Raw genomic sequence first — 23,686 nt, 5'->3', positions numbered from 1 at the left:
TGTGATTTTTTTCCCAACTTAATATGAAAATAGAACTTGAATTGTTTTAATGATGACATTACAAGGAGGCATTATTTAAAAAAATAATATCTTCTTTATTTTTCTCAGGACTGGGAGTATTTACTAAATTCAGACTACCACCAGAATGTTGAGTCTCATCTTTTGAATAGATCTTTATGTTTAAGTCCTTTGGAAGTTTCACAGATGAAGGATGAGGATTTTTCACAGAATCTCATTCTGGATTCTTCTACACTTCTGTTTACTCATATACCTGCAATTTTTTTTGTTCTTCACCTTGTCTATGAGGAGCTTAAGTTGAATACTCTAATGGGAGAAGGAATTCGTTCACTTGTTGGCCTTCTTGTTCAGTTGGCAAGGTAAATATTGTTTGTAGATTAGAAACTACCAAGAGGTCCTTAGATGACTTGATCTCAGCCATGAATATCATATAGGAACCTTGCAAATAAATTTCTGAAATCTACCTTTTCAGAAAACCAGAGCATTTTCTATAAACCACAGAGTGTTTGAAGGTATTGGCTATGTAAAGGCCTTGTGGGCTGTTATGGGGTTCTTAGTCTTTATCCTAAGATTAGTGGGAAGTCATAAAGGTGTCTTAAACAATGGAGGTGACCTGTTCAGCTCTTCATTTTGACAAGCTGACTTGGCTACACTATGGTGGGCATTGTATAACACCTGCTGTTTTATAGTAATACCTAAATTCAAATAGGAGGTATAGTTAACACAATCATAGTTTACATATATGAATTGTAGGTATTATGATCCCTGTTTTAATGATGATGAAACTTTTCTCAGTTTGTTCCTAAGAACATGAATATTGTTTGCTAGATGAGGGTTCTTTTTGCTGTGTTTTTGTTGTCTCAGTCTGTGGTTATCCCTGTCTTTGAGGCTCTTGTAGTGTATCCACAATAAGATTGTGTTCGGCACTGAATTCTGAAGGTCGTATTTAGATGCTATTTCAGCCTTTGTGACCCTTGGTAATAAAGTTGAATTTGAATTGAAATGTCAAACTCTTGAGTTAAGATTATAGCACACTTTCTAATTTCTGTGCTCTTCCTTGAGACTCTGAAATTCTTTTCTGAAAAGTGGCAGTTTTAATTGATGGTCAGTTTCTCTTATGACGAATCATTACTAGCATGAAAATTCTTTTGTAATGAAATGACTTCCGAACTCTAATCATGACTTTCTGAAATAAGTAACATTTTTATAATGTTTTATATTTTTAAAGCTAATTTTTACATAATATTTCTTATTTAATCTTCAAAACTGAGTGAAGGAGGATTTATCTACTTTCTGGAAGAAAATACTGAGGCTCGTAGAGATAACTTGCTGAAGACAACAGAACTAACAAATAATGGAGAAACTAGTTTAATCTCCATAAAATTTATCTAGCAAAAAGTTTGGGCTGTGTTTGTTATATTGGGCACTTCAAGGTCCAGAAATAGAATAAAAGGACTCTAGATTTGATTATCTTCTTTGTCATAAGTTTTTTAAATTGAAAAGTTGAACTGATGAATCCTAACTCTGTGGGGGAAAATGCTCTAATACCTTTCTTGTGATTTCTTTTTTATATGCTCTTATTGTTTTAGGGATTTAAAATTGGAGCCTTATGTAGATCATTACTATAGAGATTACCCAACACTTGTCAGAACCACTGGACAAGTGTGCACAATTGATCAAGGTAAGTGTTTGTGCCATTAAAGATTATCTAAATGGTGAGTGATGTTTGCTCGTATCTTTCTTGATGAATAGCACTGTATTTCTTACCTTACTGTCTAAGTCAGAGGTGGTATTTTTCCATCAGGTAGATTTCAGTTTGTAGTGTTTGATCTCTGACTTACAGTAAGAGATAACAACTTCTTTGGTGTGTGGGGAAAGTTTTATCCATCCCCAAGTGCTAAGGATGCTTTGCCCTAGACCTGTCTAATCAGTAGCCAATAACCGTATGTTATTTAAATTAATTCGTACTGAAAGTTCAGTTCCTTAGTTGCATTAGCCCCATTTCATGTACTCAGTAGCCACATAGGATAGTGGCTGCCATATTGGATATTACAGATATAGAACATTTCCGTCACCACTCTATTGCCTTAGATCTTGAACTATGGTGACTCAAGATCGCGGCCCAATTGTTAGAGTGGAATCCCAGGTTTCTCTTGTTTTCTCACCTTTAGGATTAGGGTACAAAATTTTGGTTAGATTCTTCATATACCTTGAGTATAAGAATTTGCTAAATTTCCATCCAGAATGGGATAAGATAGTAGTCATTTACATTCTACATATTATAATATAGTCAGTCATTTTCTGTGACAGAAAACATGAAGTATTTTGGAGAAAAATGTTATTCTGATTGTTTCCAAATGGCAGATACTGATTATTTTCCCTTTAGAATAAAATTGTATTGTTGGGCGCCTGGGTGGCTCAGTTGGTTGAGCATCTGACTCTTGATCTTGGCTCAGGTCCTTCTCTCACGGTTGTGGGTTCAAGCCCCATGTTGGGCTCCGCACTGGTCGTGGAACCTACCTTAAAAAAAAAAAGAATAAAATGGTATTATCTTAATGTATTCTTGTGTCTTTATAAATGTTTATCTAATTCTAAAGGTCAAACAGGATTTATGCATCATCCATCATTTTTTACTTCTGAGCCACCAAGTATTTATCAGTGGGTGAGTTCTTGTTTGAAGGGTGAAGGAATGCCGCCCTATCCTTACCTTCCTGGAATCTGTGAAAGAAGCAGACTTGTAGTCTTGGTATGTATTACCTACCTTGTTTATTTTTTTCTTTTTAAACCTAATTTTTAAAATTACACAAAAAAATTAACTTTTTTTCATTTTGTGTACATTTCTGTGAATTTCAGCAAATGTATAGGTTCATGTAATTACCACCATAATTAGGCCACAGAACAGTTCCAACACCCCCAAAACTTCCCACAAGCTTTTGTGATTCATCCAAGTTCTTGCCTGTGTCAGCAGTTTGTTGCATTTAATTGCTGAGTGCTAGTCCTTTGTGGGGTGTTTCACAGTGATTACCCATTCACCCGTTGAAGATATTTGGGTTGGTCCAAGTTTTTTAGCAGTTATGACTATAGCTCCTATGAACATTTATGCCTAGGATTTTGTGTAAATGTAAATTTTCATTTCTCAGGGATAGATACCCAGAGGTGGGATTGATGGTTATAAAAATAAGTATTTTTCAAAGCAGCCATACCATTTTACATTCTCACCATCAGTTATGAGAGTTCCAATTTTTCTACATCCTTGTCAGTTTTGGTATGGTCATGATTTGTAATTTTTGCTATTTTTTGATAGATGTGTAGTAGTATCTCATTGTGGTTTTAATTTGCATTTCCTTAATGGCTGATGATGTTTTTAGAGTTCTAGATAGGAGGTTTTGTCAGCTATGTGGATTGTAAATATTTTCTTCTGGTTTGTACCTGTCATGTCTCATCATTCTCTTAATGTTTCTTTTAGCAGAGCAAAAATGTTTAATTTTATTGAAGCCAGTTTATCCAGTTTTTCTTTTAGATAGTGCTTTTGGTATCTAAGAATTCACCGTTTAACTTCAGGTCACAAGTACTGTCGTCTCATGTGTTTCTTTGCAGAAGTTTTATAGTTTTATGCTTTCTACTTAGATCTATAATCCATTCTGATAATGTTTTTTTCTTTTTCTTTTTTTTTAAAGATTTTATTTATTTATTTATTTGAGAGAGAGAGAGAATGAGAGAGAGAGAGAGAGAGAGAGAGAGAGAGCACATGAGAGGGGGAAGGGTCAGAGGGAGAAGCAGACTCCCTGCTGAGCAGGGAGCCTGTTGTGGGACTCGATCCTGAGACTCTACGATCATGACCTGAGCCGAAAGCAGTCGCTTAACCAACTGAGCCACCCAGGCGCCCTGTTTTTTTCTTTTTAATAAGATGGGAGGTTTAGGTTAAGGTTCTTATTCCATTTGGATGTCCAAATCTTTTAACACCATTTGTTGAGAAGACTCTCCTTTCTCTATTGCTTTTGCACGTTTGTCAAAAGTTGATTTGCCACAATTTTGTGGATCTCTCTGGGCTTTCTGTTGTTGTCCATTGATCTGTGTTGCTGTCCCCATTGTGTTGATTACTGTAGCTATATAGTGAGTCTTAAAAATTGGTTAGTGTGATGACTCCTTTTGTTACTCTTCTTTTTCAAAATTGTTTTAGTTGTTTTGTTCCTTTGCCTTTTCATTTAAATTTTACAATCAGCATGTGTATAGCTACAAAAAAAATTCTACTTGAATTTTTTTCTCCAAAGAAATGCATCTTTACTTTAAAAAATTAGTTTACTTTGAATAGTTAATACATGTGCAAGATCAAACCTTCAAATCGAGCCGAAGGACTTTGGTAAAGGTGAGTTCCTTCATGCTCCCATTCCTTGGTCCCTTCTCCCAGGGGCAGCAGGCCTATAGGTCCTTTGTGTACCTTTCCAGAGATGGGGCCTTCCTAGGCTTATAGGAGAACCCCATGCTTTTGTCTCCTCCACAGATATCAGTGGACTGTAAATGTCTTTGTACCCCACATGTCTTTTCCTTATTCTGCATTCTGCTTTACTTCATGTTGAGAGAGGCTTCAGAGTCCCCTGTGGCTCTGAAACAGACATGTAAAATAGTGATTCTTCTTTTTTAAAAAAATGATGGTAAAATCTACATAACATGATGTTTATTATTAAATATTTTTAAGTGTAGAGTTAATTCAGTGACATTAAATACATTTACAGAATATTAAGAACATGTTAATCCCAGAACTTTCACATCCCTTGATACCTGTGTCAAAACATTTTAAGTAAAACCACCAAATATATTGGTCCTGTCCAACTCTGCTGAATGGGGGGTAGACTTGGTGTAATCTCTAGCCACAAAGAGGAGCCAGAGAAATATGAATATACCAAGTTGGTCAGCCTCCAACTTAAATTATGTTAGTCAACTTACAGATATTCATATTATGACTTTTTTTTTGTTAGATACGATGTCAGTTAGGTTTAGGAATATGTCACTTGCAATGCTTGTATTGGTTTGGAATATAGGATTTTTTTTTAAATTTTTTTTAAAGATTTTATTTATTTATTTGACAGAGAGAGACACAGTGAGAGAGGGAACACAAGCAGAGGGAGTGGGAGAGGGAGAAGCAGGCTTCCCGATGTGGGACTCGATCCCAGGACCCTGGGACCGTGACCTGAGCCGAAGGCAGATGCTTAACAACTGAGCCACCACGGCGCCCTTAGAATATAGGATTTTTAAGATTCTCCAGCATTGTAGTAAAATTTTAATAGAATTGTGCTTTCAGGGAAAAAAAAAAAGCTACTTGCAGGTGCAGCTCTTGGTGGTAGTAGCAAGTAGCAAATATTCAAATGAGAACTTTGAAGGCCAAAGTGGAGAAGGGTGTGGGTTCACCTAACAGAAACAGTCCAGGTGTCCATTAGTTTATGAATAGAGGAAGTTTGGTAAATCTGCATAATGGAATACTACTCAACAATAAAAAGAAACAAACCACGGATGCATGCAGTAATGTGAGTGAATCTCAGAGGCATGCTAAGTTAAAGAAATAGGACATAGAAGATTACATATACTAAGATTCCATTTATGCGACATTATAAAATAGGCAAAACTATAGGGAAAGAAAACAGGTGAGTTGTTTCCGGTGCTGGGTGTAGGAGGAGTGGATTGACTATAGAGGGTATAAGGGAGATTTTTGGTGTGATGGGAGTTTTCTATATCATGACTGTAGTAGTGGTTATATTACTGTATAATGTTTGTCAATACTCAGAGCTGTACAACTAAAATGGATGAATTTTCCTATAATTCCTGTAATTATACCTTGTTTGTTTAAAAAATAATGTTAATTTTCTCCTTATGCAGAGTATTGCACTCTATATACTTGGTAATGAGAGCTCTGTTTCTGAGGACTCCTCACAGTATTTATCCAGAATAATTATAGGTAAGTCAGTGTAATGTTAGGCTTCCCAAAATGAATTATTTTATAAATGTTGATATCAGAGTTGAAATTAAAAAATGAAAAATTTCCTAAGTGCTTTAGAGGCCATGTTTTGCCTCATTTTAGAGGTGACCTCTTGTACTGGTCTAGCCTGCAGTCCACAGCTGATTTTCAGAGGCCAGGAGTACTTCAAATTTAACAATTTTTTTGTGTTTTCAGTGTACATAAAAAGGACTATTTTAGCCTCAGGAAAATTATTACACTTTCCAGTCACCAAAGGACTGCTTATTTTGTTATTTTTTAGGAGTTATTTGTTAGTGAATTTTTATTTCCAAATGTCTTCTATGTGTTACATGTTTTCTTTATGAGGATAACTATCAAAATAAAATTTCATTTTGTTGCCTTTTAGCCCCCCAGAAGTCACAAGCAGAACAAGAAGAAAACAGGTGACTTTTATTCAGATTGTGCTTGTATATTAAAAATATAAAGCACTATTGTGTTTTACTGTTGAATAACTTCATGTTTCATTCCCCTTACAGGTTTAGTTTCAAGCATTCTACATCAGTTTCTAGTCTAGCTGAACAATTAGTTGTCTGGATGACTAATGTAGGTAAGGTAGTCCTTGTTACTTTTTACATGTCTTTGAGATGCTGGTGAGAACCGCCTGCTTTCCCCAGGTACCTCCTTCCTCAGTAGACCCTGTTTCCTCCCAGGGAGCTAGAACTGGGTGGCAGGACAGGGTCTCTCACTCTGTGAAAGGGTCCTGCAAGACCAAGATTGTGGCATATCAGGCCACACTTCCTTTCCTTGACCTTGTCACAACTTCCGTATCATAATCCTGCTGTACCAGCTTTTTATCTCTCAGTGGGTAAGAAATGTTTATTTGCCCTTCTAGGCCAGTCAGAGCTGTGGCTCTGTAGTCATTACACGTTCAGACTTGAAGACATTGTAATACTCACATATCAGAAGGGAGTATTTCTGGCAAAATCTAAAAGTAATTATACAGACATTTCAGGGTATGCTTTTGAAGAATATAGGCTAGTGATTTAGGCTCCAAGATGAGGATACAGTTGGGAGGAGGGAAAAGGAGGAGAGAAGTTCCCTATTCCCTTTTCCCAAAGCCAGTGCTCTTAGGCTTTAAACGGAGTAAAATACTAAAGACATTTTTTTGCATTTAAAATGAAGAACTAAAAAATTTAAATTACGGACATGAAGGTAGAAAAAAATGGCAGTGTTATAGAATAGTATGTTATAAAGTAATGGTGTAATGAATATTACAGGATGTCTGAATTCTTAAAGAGTATTTTAAATGATTTCGCTTTTTGCTGTTTTTTTGTATGCTCCCTTAAAAATTACAATAATTGTCCTATGGAATTACAGATAGGATACCTATGCCGAAAAATATTAGATGAGTTAGTTCTATTTATATATTACATATTATAATATTTAATAAAAGTGTTATTCTCATAAGGAAACCTTTTAATAATCAACTTTAAATATTAATAAATAATATATAATAGTATAAAATCTAGCCTGGTGATGGGTATTAAAGAGGGCATGTTCTGCATGGAACACTGGGTGTTATGCACAAACAATGAATCATGGAACACTACATCAAAAACTAATGATGTAATGTATGGTGATTAACATAACATAATAAAAAAAATTTAGAAAATCATTTTAAGAAAAATAAATTTTACCTGAGGATTTGAAAAATTTTAAATATGAAGTGTGGTAAAATATAAAAGAATGTATAAAATGTGTAGAGAATAATAGTAAGGTGAACATTGTGTACTGGTCACCTACCATTAGAAATAGAACATTACTAGTATATTAGAAGGCCCTACATCTCTGCTCCATGTGATAATCTTCCTCTCTCACACACCTTTTTACTACCTGTAATCACGGCCTTACCTAAATTTTGTATTATCTCATTTTCTTTGTAGTTTTACCATCTTTATGAACTTCATGTAAATGGATATAGATATAAATTATTTTTTTCCACTCACTTCATCCATGTTGACTTGTGTAGTAGTAGGTCATTCATTTTCACTGCTACATACTCCATTGTTTGACTATAGCACCATTTATTTATCCATTCTATTGATGATAGCATTTGGGCTGTTTCCTCCCTTCCCTCTTTTTGTCATAGTGAATAGTGTTGCTACTGAATATTTTAATAGTTGTGTCCTGGTGCACTTGTGTACAAGTTTCTGTATGGCCATTAGTGGACCATAGAGGTGGACCTGTCTGTACCTGCCATGTGTTTTCCAAAGCGATTGTACCACCACCAGCTGTGGGTGGGAAATACTGTTGATTTACTTTAATATTTGTCTATCAAGTGAGTGAAATTATAATTTTAGTAATTTTAATTTGAACTTTCCTGATCACTTTTCATATGTTTATGGCCTATTTGTTTCCTCTTTGGGAAATGTCTTTTTGTCTTTCCTGTCTTTCCTATTGGGTTGTTTCTCTTTTCCTTAAGGTTTTTAGTTCTTTTATTATTATTTTTAAAAGATTTTATTTATTTATTTGACAGAGAGAGTGAGTGAGAGAGCACAAGCGGGGTGGGGGGAGGGAGAGGGAGAAGTAGACTCCTCACTGAGCAGGGAGCCTGCTGCAGGGCTCAATCCCAGGGCCCTGGAATCATGACCTGAGCTGAAGGCAGACGCTTAACTGACTGAGGCACCCAGGTGCCCTGATTTTAATTCTTTAAAGGACCTTTTTTTAAAATTTTTTTATTGTTATGTTAATCACCATATATTACTAAAGGACCTTTTATACTAATCCTAGATGTCAAGATACTAGTCTGGTAGTAAGATGAAAAAAATCGATTTCTCTTTTGTCAGGATAGATGTTGATTAACTTGAGTCAGAGGATAATTGGGACAGTGGCAGGTCTAAATGAAAAATTTTCTCCTTTACTTTAATCACAAGGTTTCACTTTAAGAGACTTGGAAACTCTTCCCTTTGGAATTGCTCTTCCCATCAGAGATGCAATTTACCACTGTCGTGAGCAGCCTGCTTCAGACTGGCCAGAAGCTGTCTGTCTCCTGATCGGACGTCAGGATCTTTCCAAGCAGGCCTGCGAAGGAAACTTACCCAAAGGGAAATCTGTGAGTATCAACATAGAAAGTTCCAAGTTCAGATTTAGTTTCAAAATCAGAGTAGTAATATTCTTCATTTTTTTCTTAAGTCTTTTTATAAGTGTACCTATCAGTTTGTTTTATACTCTATGCCATAGGGGGTTTATAATTGGGCAGATCTTCTTATTTATGAATTGAACATGGGAACAGGAGATTTTATGAAGGCTCTGTCTTGCCTAGACCTTTCTTTCCTTTAAGTCAGGAAAAGTGCTGAGTTAGTAGATTCACTACCATGACTCTCTGCTTGTACCATATTGGTAATTAACTGCTTTGTGACTGTTAGGTAGAAAAAGGGGGAGCACATGTATCCTCACTTTGAATATGTAACTTTTCTCTTTCATACTTTTTTAATATGTTGAATTTCTTGAATTTAACCTTCTAAACAGGTGTAAATATATCTGTTTAATCACATAAAACTGAAGCTCCAGGAAAGGGTTTTTTGGGAGCTGGGATGGGGGACACTAAAGTTGTTTAGAAGATGTCTTAGATTATTCCTCCTGAAATTCTATCCTTTGTCAGTCTTCCTCTGCTTTTATGAAGAATGGGTTCTGAGAAGCCTACAAATAAAAAATGAAATACATCGTTACTCTCCAATTATCTCCCTTTTTTTTTAAAAGATTTTATTTATTTATTTGAGAGAGAGAGAATGAGAGAGAGCACATGAGAGGGGGGAGGGTCAGAGGAACCCGATGCGGGACTCGATCCTGGGACTCCAGGATCATGACCTGAGCTGAAGGCAGTTGCTTAACCAACTGAGCCACCCAGGCACCCTCCAATTATCTCCCTTTTAAAATCAGCCTCTTTTAAAAACTTAAAAGTGGAATTTCAACTACTTTTTCTAGAACTCTATTTAACTTAAAAAAATATAAATGGTAGCACTGCATTACCCTGAGGATCATAGAGGATTCAGGGATGGTTTTCCCACTCTTGGTGACTCTTTTACTTTGGGTTTTTTTTTTTAGAGCGAGTAGGAGGGGGCAGGGGGAGAGAGAATCCTAAGCAGGCTCCACCTAGCATGAAGCCCGACACAGGGCTCAGTCTCACGACCCTGAGATCATGACCTGAGCTGAAATTAAGAGTTGGATGCCCAACCAACTGAGCCACCCAGGCACCCTGTTTGTACTTTGTTTATATCCCCAAGAGAACAGCACAAATTTGCCTCATCTTTTGAACCAACACATATTAATCAAAATACTGTAACTATTTATAATCCAATTACATCTTAGGCTATTAATGCTTCTTCAGAGCTTCAGAGTCTGTATCAGAATTTTATTCCTAACATTGGAGTTGCCTACTGGATCTATGAGAGAAGCAGTTTCCGTGGGATCCCCTCTCCAGCAGGGTTGGCCCAGCATATCTCTCTTTTAATCTACACTCATATAATAGCTTTTAGTTGAATTAGTGTTTGTCCTACTTTAAACAGAAAACCTTTTGTTGTTTTTTTTTTTTGCTAATAATATGATTATCCTTTCCTTTACCAAGATAAGTTTTAGCATTTAGACCTCATTTGTTACTATGAGTGAGAGCAGTTTAACATCATTAGCCCTAAAAACAAATGGTATTGATAATCTTTGATCTATTTAAGATGTTATTTTAAGTAATTCTATCTAAATTCAGTTTGATCAGTTATTTGAGGTTACATTTTATATTATTTGAGGCTACCTTTTATGACTCATCGAAATTCAGTTTATGAGCTATTTGGATCTATACTTTATAGCTAACTCACCCAGGAGAATAGTTTCTTTTAATGTTAGATATTCCTTAGGAACCGTAATGAATATTTATGAACTAAGTAAGAGGGATTAGTTAGTCACATCTGCTATGTTTTTAGGCTAATGTTGCTTCCCTGTTAAATGTCGCAAAACTTTAGCATTTTAACTAGGAATTAATCTTTTGTTAAAGGAGTATAAAGTTCTTGAGAGAAAATGAGAAGATTTTATGCTATTCACATCTAGGTTGCAGTGTGATTGAATTTTTTGGATGGGGAGGGCTCATATGAAAATACATGCTGAGCTTCTGAGGACAGAATGATAATCAGGGGATTAACCCTCTTCATTTGTTTTGCTGTAGCTACTTTCTGATTAAGGAATTTTTATTTAAGACATCCTTTTTAAAGAAAGTGAAAATCAATAATGATCCATTTAAAGTACTAAAGTAAGAAAATTTTGTTCAGCTTCCTCCAGCCCTTGGTTTATATCATCCCAGGTTGTTTTCTTCTGCTTATATTAATCAAAGATAATATTTATGTTTTGTGGGTTCTTTAGTTATAGTGAGTGGGTTTCATATTCCACTTGCAGTAATTTGTTTCCTTTTTAAGATACTTAGGATATAGTTAGATTTTTATAAGTTATTTAGAAAGTTCAATGGATCAGCTTCCTATTTCCTAAATTTAATTTTTTTCCCTTGGCTCAATAGAGAATTTTCCCAAGTGAGTAATATAATTTGTACTTTTAAAAAAGATTTCTACATTAGAATCCCAGTATACACTGGGAACCCAAACCAGCCTTGCTTTGGAATACATATTTTCTCTGTACGATAGAGTCACGGCACATCATCCTGTATATCCTTGTGTTTAGTAAGTGCATGGTGTTTTGTTTTTAAATTATTATTACAACCAAGTCTGTTACTCAGGTGCTCTCATCAGATGTTCCTTCAGGAACAGAAACAGAGGAGGAAGATGATGGCATGAATGACATGAATCAGGAGGTTATGTCGTTAATATGGAGTGAAGATTTAAGAGTGCAGGACGTGCGAAGGCTTCTTCAAAGTGCACATCCCGTCCGTGTCAATGTAGTACAGTACCCAGAACTCAGTGACCATGAGTTCATTGAGGAAAAAGAAAACAGGTAAAGGAGGCATGTTGTTATCTGTTGTCAGTGTTTTTTAACACTAAAAACCCTAAAAAGATACTTCAAAGTTAAAAGTACCATGTGTTTTAAGTTTTTATCCATCCTCAGGAAACCATACATTTTTTCAGAATATTTTGGCATTTGATAACACAAGAGTGTCTGATGACATAAAGTGATCCTCCTCCTCTTGAAATACAGCTGTTATTTAGAAAAGGTGACCCGAAGACCATTTTGCTTAGTTACCGTAAGAATTTACAAACAAAGCAAAACTCTGAACTCATTCTTCTGTATCTTGATGAGGAAAAAAATACGTTTGTGTATATGTGTGTGTGTGTGTATGTATATATGTTTTTAGTGTAGCTTAAACTTATACCAGTATTTTTTTTTTCTGATATGATAGGCAATACTCTAATCTTCTCTACTGCCAATCTCTAACATATATTATATTCCTTGATAATTGTAATACTCAGTAGTAACCATCCTGTGACATTCCAGAGTTGTTGCCTTGGGACAATTCAACTTATATTTGAAAATTCTCTCCTGTCCTATTACCTGCCATGTCTCTGTCACCTGTCATTTTTCCACCATTATTTTCTGGTTCTCCTCACATTGCTTACAGTGGTCCTGCTTTACGGGGAAGGATCACCCATACCTAGCTGCAGGGTGCTGAAGATCTGAGTTAGTCTTAATCTGCATCTCACTGTTTCCTCTCCCATGTATACCTAGGTATTAGTCACCTGTAACTGAGGAGTCTGAGGGACAGAGAAGTTGTATGGAAATGTAGTGGTTAGTGTGGGCTCTGGATGTGCTGGGTGTCTTTGGATGAATTACTTAACTTCTTGCTGCCTCAGTTGTCTCAACTATAAGAATAGGCATAATTGTACCATTCATACCTCACAGGGTTGCTCTGTGTATAGAATGAGTTATATCTATATAGTCTTAGAACACTGCCCAGTACGTAGTAAAGCTCAGTGCAGTTAGCCATGATTATTAACTGAGTTCAGTGATACATGAAGCTAGTTTTGTTTTTTTTTTTACCTTTATAATCAGTGATATCTCAGGTAGAAGGGATTACAGTATTTTGTTTTCATTATTAAATCAGTTTTGTGGGTTTAAGGTTTCTGCTAAAAAGTTCTATGGGATATGGCCTTGAGTTTTTTGGATTCTAAATTAACATGGGGCACTGTTCCTAAAGAATCTTGGGACAGCAGATTTTTCTTACCAAAAAAAAACTAGAAAAGCAGCTGTATGTATGTACAGTTAGGGAGAGAACATGTTTATGAATAGCTTTGTCTGCAGAGAAAACGTTAGCCTCTGATGGGGTATTTCTGTATCTTAACAACACGGATATCTTAACAAGAGGTAGAACTTTTGTTAAGCGTTTCCTGGTTATAAATACCCCTACTTCCACAATTCCTGTTTGATTTTGCTTTAAGGGGCTACATGGAATGCGATTTATTTATTTATTTATTTATTTATTTATTAAAGATTTTATTTATTTATTTGACAGAGACACAGCAAGAGAGGGAACACAAGCAGGGGGAGTGGGAGAGGGAGAAGCAGGCTTCCCGCCGAGTAGGGAGCCCAATGTGGGGCTCGATCCCAGGACCCTGAGGTCATGACCTGAGCCGAAGGCAGTCGCTTAACCAACTGAGCCACCCAGGTGCCCCTGGAATGTGATTTAACATAGAAACAAGTTAAGTGTGGTGTATTAGTTTCAAAATACAGCGCATTGAAGCCATTTTAACTCTGAATATAACTTACTGTGCTATATAAATCCTGTAAGTCTTAGCCATCTAATTCTTTTTTCCCTAGAGACACTGAAATCCACTGACCTCTCATATAGGAACTTGCCTTCCTTTCTGTGTACAGGCTACAGAAGTGGCCCTTTTTTTTTTTTAAGATCTTATTTATTTATTGGCATGAGAGAGACCACGAGTAGGGGGGAGGGGTAGAGGGAGAAGCAGACTCCCCGCGGAGCAGGGAGCCCAGTGCAGGACTGGAGCCCAGTGCAGGACTCGATCCCAGGACCCCAGGATCATGACCTGAGCTGAAAACAGATGCTTACCTGACTGAGCCGCCCAGGCGCCTGCAGAGGTGGCGCTTCTGAGGCTATGTTGGCAGAAAGGGTGGGAGGAGGATCCCAGATGTACTGAAGGCAGCCAGACTGAAAATAACAAAATGAGGAAACCCAAAACATACCTTTGAGCAGGTTAGCATCAGAATGGCATTTTGGGTTTCTTTTTTTGGTTGCTGAGGGAGAGTTGGCTTGGTTTATAGACCAGCTGGTTTTCACTCAAAGCAAATATGAAACAAAAGAAATGGTATCTCTCCCTTAGAGTTTCTAAGGGGAACAAGAATATTAAAATGAGAATAACCGTGTTTGGATGATTCATCCACATCTTTGTATGGATTTACTCTGATGTGATTTCCTCTTACACAGCAGTTCTTTTGGAATGCTTAACTACAGATTATATTCCAGTTTTTTTTTTTGCTTCAAAATTTTTCACATGTTGGTTTTGATTTTAATTATAGATTGCTCCAGTTGTGTCAGCGAACTATGGCCCTTCCAGTAGGACGCGGAATGTTTACCTTATTTTCATACCATCCTGTTCCAACGGAACCACTGCCTATTCCCAAATTGAATTTGACTGGTATGTTAAATTCTGGGCTCAGTGAGAAAGGAAAATGATTTAAGTGTGTTTTTAGTGGAGTTACTGAATTATTTTAGTTAAAACCAAAGAAATGCTCTTTCTATCCCCACTGATTTCAAATATCAACCACTCTAGTGGTTGTCAGAGCTCAAATGGCAAATCAAACTAAACCTTGTGGGAAGTAGCATGCAGCCCATTACTAAATTTTGCTTTTAATGAGACTGTTTCATGATATAAAAAGGCACTTGGGGAAGTTTAGGAAGGTATTATTGATGATGGTGAGATTACTGAACTTTAAATAATCTTAAAGTATAATATGTAAAAACATTGTATCTTAATGTGTCTTGTTATATCTTATTATGAATATATGATCCTTGTACAAAAACACAAAAATATACTAAGCAAAAAGAAAAAATGTGTTAGAATGTTAACATTTTGGTATATACGGTTCCCAATTTTATTTTTCTAGTTTATAATTTTATATATTTTTAATTATCAGAAAATTTAACTGTTTTAGAAATTGTTTTCAAATGTACTATAGAGTGAGCATCCTTTCATATCTAGCATACATAGGTATACAATTGTATTATGTGAATATATTATGTAGGTAGGTATTGAATGCAGATATTTTTAGTCAACAACTTCATTTTTATTTGTTCCGGAGTATTTTGTTGATGGAATATAGTTTATGTCAACAACCTGATTTTGTTGGAAATTATAATTTTTTTACTATTATGAACATGCTGTCAGGGTATAGTCATTTATTTATGTTAATTGCTTTAGAAGTAGAACTCCCAGGACAGCAAGATTTTAAGGCTTTGATGTAATGTATTGTCAAATTACCTTTCTGGTTGGTTGTGTGAATTTTTACTTCTGCAAGATATAAGTGTGTTCATTTCCTAATATTATTGATTACAATGGGTTTTATAGTGCATATTCACCTAATGCTGGTAAGAATATGTTCTAAAGGTGACAGTTGTGTACAGTTGAAATTATCATTGAGAATTCCTGAAGTATAGTATGTGTGGTTTTATGAGACTTGTACGAAATGTATTTATCATACACACAGTAATGCATAGTATAATAATATATACCAATATAATTCTGCAGTGTTTTAAGTTGCATAATTTAAAAAAATCCAGGGTCATATTCAAATATGTGGAGAGCTTATACGTTTAGTAACATATGGAAAAATGAGATCAGCTGAATGAACATATTTTCATCTCCAATATGATACCTGTTCTGGAGCCCTAATCTTATTTAGAGACATAACAAGCAGAGTTACCTTCAATATTTGAATTGTTCTGTCTCTTAGAGTTGGAGCAGTATGGCAAAATCTGAATAATTACTGAATCTTCATGGAGAGTGGGTATATAGGTGTTCATTCTGTTAGTCTTTCAGCTGTTTAAAGTTTTCATATAAAGAATTTGAGTTAAAAAGAAAAGAATCTCATGTAAAACTGGGAAATGTTAAAATGTATTAAATCTGGGCAGTGATGCTTGGGTGGGTGTTAAAAAAATAAATACATGAGTCATCCTTTTGTTTTTTGAATACATTTAGTTAAATTTGCATATCCAGAATGTGTTTCTGACATTAGTCCAAACTTTTATTATTTTAGCAATACTGGTAAGCTCCCCCCCCAATTATCTTATTTTAATAATTAATTTAGGAAAAGATACTTTCTTAAAATACCTCCTTAATTCACACTGATACTTTCTTAAAATAGCTCTTTAACTCACACTGGTATCAGTACATTTGTATGTTGTTATTCTTATTGAAGAAAATTTGCTTTATCCTTTGCCTGTCATTTTCTCTTGTGTGTAAATACTCTGTCTTATGCATATGATGAATTGTTTTAGAGTTCATTTTTTTTTCATTATTAATCTCTCTGCCTTTTGAGAAGGTAAAAGTATACCTCATGAACTTGTCACCCAGTGTGGCATTGTCATACACCATTATTTGAGTTAGCTCTTAGGTACATAGAGCAAATGGTAAAAACAAATATATTTTACTTTGTGTGTATGTTTGTGTATACACACTCCAATTAAGACATTGTGCATCTATCTGAAATTTATTTTACATTTAACTTCAGAACTCCTTTAAAACCATATTTTCAAACTTGTAGTGAACTATATAATTTTATGCAATATTTAGAATAGTTATTTTAAATATTCATCCATGACCTGACCTAATTAATACAGAACATTAAAGATATAAAAAGAATTCAGTATTTGCATGTACACAGTGGAGATCCAAAAGAGAACCAAAGACTCAAGGAAAGGAATTCAAAGAGAGCATAGCATCATGAACATTTAATTTACAGTACTTTTTTTTTTTTAAGATTTTATTTATTTATTTGAGAGAGAGAGAATGAGAGATAGAGAGCACGAGAGGGAAGAGGGTCAGAGGAAGAAGCAGACTCCCTGCCGAGCAGGGAGCCCGATGTGGGACTCGATCCCAGGACTCCAGGATCATGACCTGAGCTGAAGGCAGTCGCTTAACCAACTGAGCCACTCAGGCGCCCTAATTTACAGTACTCTTAACATAAGTTGACCATGAAATTTAATTTAGCAGATACTCTTTATGGTTCACTGGGTAACTCAGGTCTATAAAATGATCCTTTTTATAGTACTACCTGAATGCAATTTGGCATTTTTAACAATGGCATATAAGTGGATACTTATATAGAGAGATAAACATATATAGTAAGAGAGAAAATTTATAAAGGTCCTTGTCTCTTTTTGCAATGTATTTAATGTTCAGAGAAAAATATAGGCTGGCATATTTGAAATTAACATCAGTGTCATCAATCACAGGTTGAAATGTATTATTCATATAGCTTAACTGTGATGTTAGTATTCATTTTATTTTTTAATCAGCTTACTTCTGTTTGACAGATTTTGAAGTAGTGGCTATCCTAATCAGATCTGTATAAAGTTAAATTGGTATCCGTTATCATAGCCCCATGTATTTTAGCAAAAAAGATAATGAATTATTTTATTCTTAAAAATTTTTTTATTAAAAAATTTTACTTGAGTATAATTGACATACAGTGGTAGATTAGTTTCAGGTATACAGCATAGTGATTCAGTAACTCTGTATGTTATGCTCGCCACTCTGTATGTTAGCTACCATCTTTTCCCATGCAATGTTTTTAGAATACCATTGACTATATTCCCAATGCTTTATCTTTTATTTCCACGACTTCTTTGTCCCATAACTGGAAGCCTATATCTCCTACTCCCCTTTACTCATTTTGCCTATTGCCCTACTCTTCTCTCTGGTGATCATCGGTTTATTCTTTGTATTTATAGGCTTGATTCTGCTCTTTGTTTACTCATTTCTTTTGTTTTTTAGATTCCACATATAAGTGAAATCATATGGTATTTTTCTTTCTCCATCTAAGTTATTTCACTTAGCATAATACCCTCTAGGTTTGTCCATGTTGCAAATGGCAAGATCTCGTCATTTTTAATGGCTGAGTAATATTCCTGTGGGTGTGTGTGTGTGTGTGTGTGTGTGTGTGTGTGTGTGTGTGTGTACACACACACTACATCTTTATTCATTTATCTGTTGATGGATGTTTGGGCTGCTTTCATATTTTGGCTATTATAAATAATGCTACAATAAGCGTAGAGTGAATGTATCTTTTCAAATTAATGCTTTTGTTTTGGGGGGGTAAATACCCAGTAGTGGAATTATTGGATCAAATGGTATTCCTGTTTTTAAATTTTTGAGGAACCTCAAAATACTGTTTTCTACAGTGGCTGTACCAGTTTACATTCTCACCAACAGTGCATGAGGGTTCCTTTTTTTCCACATCCTCACTAACATTAGTTAATTTTTGTCTTTTTGATTCTAGCCATTCTGACAGGTGTAAAGTGATATTTCATTGTGATTTTGATTTGCATTTCCCTGATGATGAGTGATGTTGAGCATCCTCTCATATCTGTTAGCCATCTGTATGTCTTCTTTAGAAAAATGTCTCTTCAGGTCCTGTGCCCATTTTTCATTAGATTTTTTCTTTTTGATGTTGAGTCATATAAGTTCTTTACATATTTTGGATATTAACCCCTTATCAGATATATGATTTTCAAATATCTTCTCCCATTCAATAGGTTTCCTTTTTGTTTTGTTGATAGTTTCCTTTGTTGTGCAAAAAAGCATTTTATTTTGATGTAGTCCCAACAGTTTTTGCTTTTGTTTCCCTTGCTTTAGGAGACGTATCTAGAAGAATGTTGCTTTGGCCTCTGTCAAAGAAACTACTGCCTATGTTCTCTTCTAGGAGGTTTTTGGTTTCACTTCTCACATGGAAGTGTTTAACCCATTTGGAATTTACTTTTGTATATGGTGTAAGAAAGTGGTCCAGCTTCAGATAATGAACTATTTTAAATACGGTTTTTTCACCTTGCATCAAATTTGATGCACAAGTTAAAGTACTCATAATAACCTAATGTCATTCCAGATATTACGAGGTTAAGGGTTTTGAATGTAGAAAAGATAATCACTGTTAGCAAAAATCTAAGTTGAGCAATTTTAGATTTATGAATCATTCTCTCAATTTTAAATTTGTTTGCCTGAATAGGACGGGCCCCTCCTCGGAACACAACGGTAGACCTTAACAGTGGAAATATCGATGTGCCTCCCAACATGACAAGCTGGGCCAGCTTCCACAATGGTGTGGCTGCTGGCCTGAAGATAGCTCCTGCCTCCCAGATTGACTCAGCTTGGATTGTTTACAATAAGCCCAAGCATGCCGAGTTAGCCAATGAATATGCTGGCTTTCTCATGGCCCTGGGTCTGAATGGGCACCTTACCAAGCTGGCTACTCTCAATATCCATGACTACTTGACCAAGGTGAGATTCCCAGGTCCTTGTAGTGTGCCTCATCCAGGCCACTGCAGTAGCTCCTAATTCTTCTCCTTGCTCTTCCTTCTTCATTCTTGTACCTCTTAATCCATTCTTCCCGTAGCAGGCAGAGTCATCTTTCTAAAGTGTAAATTAGCATATATCACTTCCCTGGTCAAAACTGTTTAAAGATCTTTCATTGCTCTTGATATACATTCTGGGAGCCTATGTGATCCCACTCACTTGTCCAACCTTACTTTGTACCACTCATCCCCTTGTTTTCCACACTCCAACCATAGGGACTGGCCATTTTAGTTCCTTGGCAAACCAAGTTCTTTCACTTCACAGAGTTTGGCAAACCAAACTCTTTCTCTTGGTATAAACTCTTCCACTTATATGCCATAAAAATTCACTTACTTAAAGTATACAGTGCAGTGGTTTTTAGTATGTTCAAAAAGTTGTGCATCCATTCCTGCTATTACTTTTGGAACATTTTCATCAGTCTGTAAAGGACCCTCATAGCGGTAGCAGTCACCCTCCAGGCCCTGGCTACCATGGATATACTTTCTGTCTCTGGATTTGCTGATTCTGGTTCTTTCATATAAATGGAATCCTACAGTAGGTGGTCTTTTATGGCTGGCTTCTTTCTCTAACAATGTTTTCACGGTTTGTTCATGTTGTATCATGTATTAGCACTTCATGCTTTTTTATTGCTGAATAGATATTCCATTGTGTGGATAGACTGTGTTTACCCATTCATCATTTGGTGGATAGTTGGGTTATTTCTACTTTTTAACTGTTCTGAATAGTGCTGCTGTCAACATGTACATGTTTTTGTGTGGATGTATGTTCTCATTTCTCTTGGGTATATTCCTAGGAGTAGAATTGCTGGGTCATATGGTAACTCTTTGTTTAAATTTCTGAGGAACTACCAAACTGTTTCCAGAGTGGCTGTAACCTTTTTACAGTCCCACCAGGAATAAATAAGGATTCTAGTTTCTCCACATTTTTGCCAACATTTGTCTGTCTATTTAATTATAGGCATCCTAGTAGGTGTGAAGTAATATCTCATTGTTTTGGTTTGCATTTCCCTGATGGCTAATGATGTTGAGCATCTTTCATGTGCTCATAGGCCATTTGTAAGTCTTCTTTGGAGAAATGTCTATCCTATGTTTATTTTAAAATTGGGTTATCTTACTAAATTGTATTCTTTGTGTATTCTGGATACTAAGTCCATTAACAGATAAATGATTTGCAAAAATTTCTCCCATTCTTTGTGTTGTCTTTCACTTTCTGATGGTATCTTTGAAGCACAAGAGTTTTTAATTTTAATGAAGTCCGGTTCATCTATTTTTTTCTTTAATTGCTGTGCTTTGGTGTCATATCTCATTGCCTAGCCCATGGTCCTAACCCATTTACACCTATGTTTTCTTCCAGTTTTATAGTTTTAGCTCTTACATTTAGTTCTGTGGTCCACTTAGAGTTAATTTCTGTGAATGATGTAAGGAAGCTGTCCAGCTTTATTCTTTTGCGTGTGGTCTGTAGGTATCACAGCACCATTTTCTGAAAAGACATTGAACTGTCTTGGCACTCTGTGGTCACTTGACCATTACTGTGAGGGGTTATTTCTGGATCACATCAGAACCATTTACATGTTGTTCTCTCACTTGACCTCATTTTCTCTTACTTTCTAAAGCTGAGTGCCTCTCCTTTCTTCCACTTTCCTGGTTAATTTGTATTAATCCTTCAGGTCCTGTTGTAAGTTTTACTTCTCTAGAGATTCCTAATAATTCTTCAGCTCCTCCTAATTGAAATCAGGGTCTTAAACAATAATACTTCATATTACTTTGTGCTTTTTCAATATGCTGCTTTTCAATAATATATTTGTATATTTTTACTTCAACACTTTTTACCCTATTAGAGCACTTGCATCGTGAGAGTAAGGACTGTTGTCTCTTTAGTTTGCTGTTGTATTCTTGGTGCTTCTCACTGTGCCTGTCAATAAAAGTACTTACTGAAAGTACTGGCAGGCAGTACTTTATTAAAGACTGCACAGATAGTGACTTACATTTCATTTTACTTTCTACCTTAGGGTCATGAAATGACAAGCATTGGGCTGCTCCTTGGTGTTTCTGCTGCTAAACTAGGCACCATGGATATGTCAATTACTCGGCTTCTTAGCATTCACATTCCTGCCCTCTTACCCCCAACGTCCACAGAGCTTGATGTTCCTCACAATGTCCAAGTGGCTGCAGTGGTTGGCATTGGCCTCGTATATCAAGGGACAGCTCACAGGCATACTGCGGAGGTCCTGTTGGCTGAAATAGGTATGGCATTAATAGTGCTATGTCTTCATAAGCATACATTGCCCTCTCCACAGGAACCAAAGTAAAAACAATAGTAAAATCACAAAAATTAAGGAAAAATAGTAGCTTTTGTTAGAATGTTCTGATGCTAATTAAAAAAAATAGTATAAGTAATATTTTCTAAGACTGATATTACTGTGCAGCTTATTAATCTGCATGTTTATTTGGCCAGCCCATTGTTGAGCTCCAGAGATCCTATTTAATGCAGTAACCTGTGGTTTTAATCACAAGTGAGAGTGCTGTTTATCCGCTTTGTCTTTACTAGGCAGTATCTCGCAGTGATATGCACTTGAAATGCAAAGTTGATTACTTTGATCTCTAGAAACAGTGTTCATTCTGTTAGACAGTTATTACTTTCAAGAGAATGGAAGTGATTGACTCTTGCTTTTCCTCCTTTACGTGCTGGTGGGTATGTTGGTAATGAAATGCATTTTCTCTGTTTTTAATTGAGTCTAAACCTTTTGGAAATGTGTCTTATGTTTTGTTATCTTTTCCAGACAAATGGAAATGCTATTGACATTATTAATATGTTCACTAATTTAGATACATAATTCCATGTCTTGTTTTATCCTATTTCAGGATATATTGTTGAATGTATGTTTTTCTCTGGAATGGCTCTGTTAGTTAGCTATTGCCACAATAATGCTATCTAACAACCACAAAATTGGCCCAGCGCCTCCGCTTTAGGCCATAGGTCTGCAGATATGCTGCTCTGGCTCTTGTTCCAGATGATTTATTCTGAGGCCCAGGCTAGAGGATGTGCTTGTTTTATGGTGGTAACAGAAGGTCAAGAGAGAGAACCAAATAATGGAAGCACATTTCAGGCTTTTGCTTACGTTGTGCCAGTTAAGATCCCTGGTCAAAGCGAGTCACATGTTCAAGTCCACCATAAGGCTCTGTCAAGGGTATGGATGTATATATACGAGCACTGTAGGGCAGTGAAAAATTGACACCAACAATTTAATCTACTACAATGATGAAATAAATTATTCACAAAACTGAAATTTTTCTGTTGTCGAAATACGTAATAGCATAAGTTGGTCTGAGAAACATTTATTCAGAAGATACTCAAGAGTGGCTTTTAAAGCTTGTTCATCTGCAAGGTGATTTATAGCACACCTCTTTCATGTTGTATGTAGCGGATTTCATCTAGATTCACATGCATATGCTCTTTCATATCATCATAGAATGTACATAATGTTTTTATATTGCCCTTTCCATATGTCATTGTCATAAATGTTTTTTAAAATTAATTTCATATTGTGTCGTATCTCATCAAAATGGTATTCTGTAAATTGCCTGTTTTCTCATTTTCAGGACTTTTTTAGTTTGTTTCTAATTTTTTGCTATTATATATAAATACTACTTTTGTGTAATATTGGTTACTTTTGTATAATATTTTTTTAAAAATCTTTTCCTGTGTGTAAAATCCCAGGAGTGTGAAATTTGTTTTGGACAGAGGGGTCTTTATGTATATTTGCTGCCCTAGAGGTAGAATTAGAATCAGGGGGTGCTGTTTAAAAGTATGAGTTAAGTGTCTGAAAACATAATATTTAGCTTAAAATTTTAGAGTCCTTCCTGTCCATTATTAGTATTTGAACAGTGGATTGGAAATAGCAAAACAAAAACAAAATGTAAGAGATTAAAAATTAAAACATTTTTGAGTGCCCTTCTTTAAAAAATTTTTCTATTTCTTGATAATTTTTTTCCCTAGAATATCAATTTTACTTTAAGAATGGGGAACACGTGAACACATCCTTTTTATACAAAACACCTAAAATATTTAAAAATAAAACAGATTTTTATATTTTAAGACAATCAAGAAATATCTTACATGTAAAGATATATACTTCTGTGAG

At 35.5% G+C, this 23,686-nt stretch overlaps 1 protein-coding gene across 8 annotated transcripts in view; it reads left to right on the top strand.

Annotated features, from left to right (window-relative positions):
* The window catches only part of ANAPC1 (anaphase promoting complex subunit 1), a 91,624-nt gene that overhangs the window by 32,403 nt on the left and 35,535 nt on the right, over nt 1-23,686 (top strand). For all 8 annotated transcript variants that reach the window (XM_027621562.2, XM_027621563.2, XM_027621564.1 and 5 more), the window contains 11 exons: nt 109-377; nt 1,608-1,699; nt 2,616-2,764; nt 5,890-5,968; nt 6,375-6,411; nt 6,505-6,575; nt 8,902-9,080; nt 11,742-11,956; nt 14,495-14,613; nt 19,199-19,470; nt 21,554-21,788. In XM_027621562.2, coding sequence (XP_027477363.1) covers nt 109-377; nt 1,608-1,699; nt 2,616-2,764; nt 5,890-5,968; nt 6,375-6,411; nt 6,505-6,575; nt 8,902-9,080; nt 11,742-11,956; nt 14,495-14,613; nt 19,199-19,470; nt 21,554-21,788 — 1,717 coding nt within the window. The remainder of the gene's footprint in view (nt 1-108; nt 378-1,607; nt 1,700-2,615; nt 2,765-5,889; nt 5,969-6,374; nt 6,412-6,504; nt 6,576-8,901; nt 9,081-11,741; nt 11,957-14,494; nt 14,614-19,198; nt 19,471-21,553; nt 21,789-23,686) is intronic.

The sequence above is a fragment of the Zalophus californianus genome, chromosome 8 (genome assembly GCF_009762305.2).
Source record: "Zalophus californianus isolate mZalCal1 chromosome 8, mZalCal1.pri.v2, whole genome shotgun sequence".
Classification (NCBI taxonomy): Eukaryota; Metazoa; Chordata; class Mammalia; order Carnivora; family Otariidae; genus Zalophus; species Zalophus californianus.
This window is presented reverse-complemented; position numbering and strand designations above follow the sequence as displayed.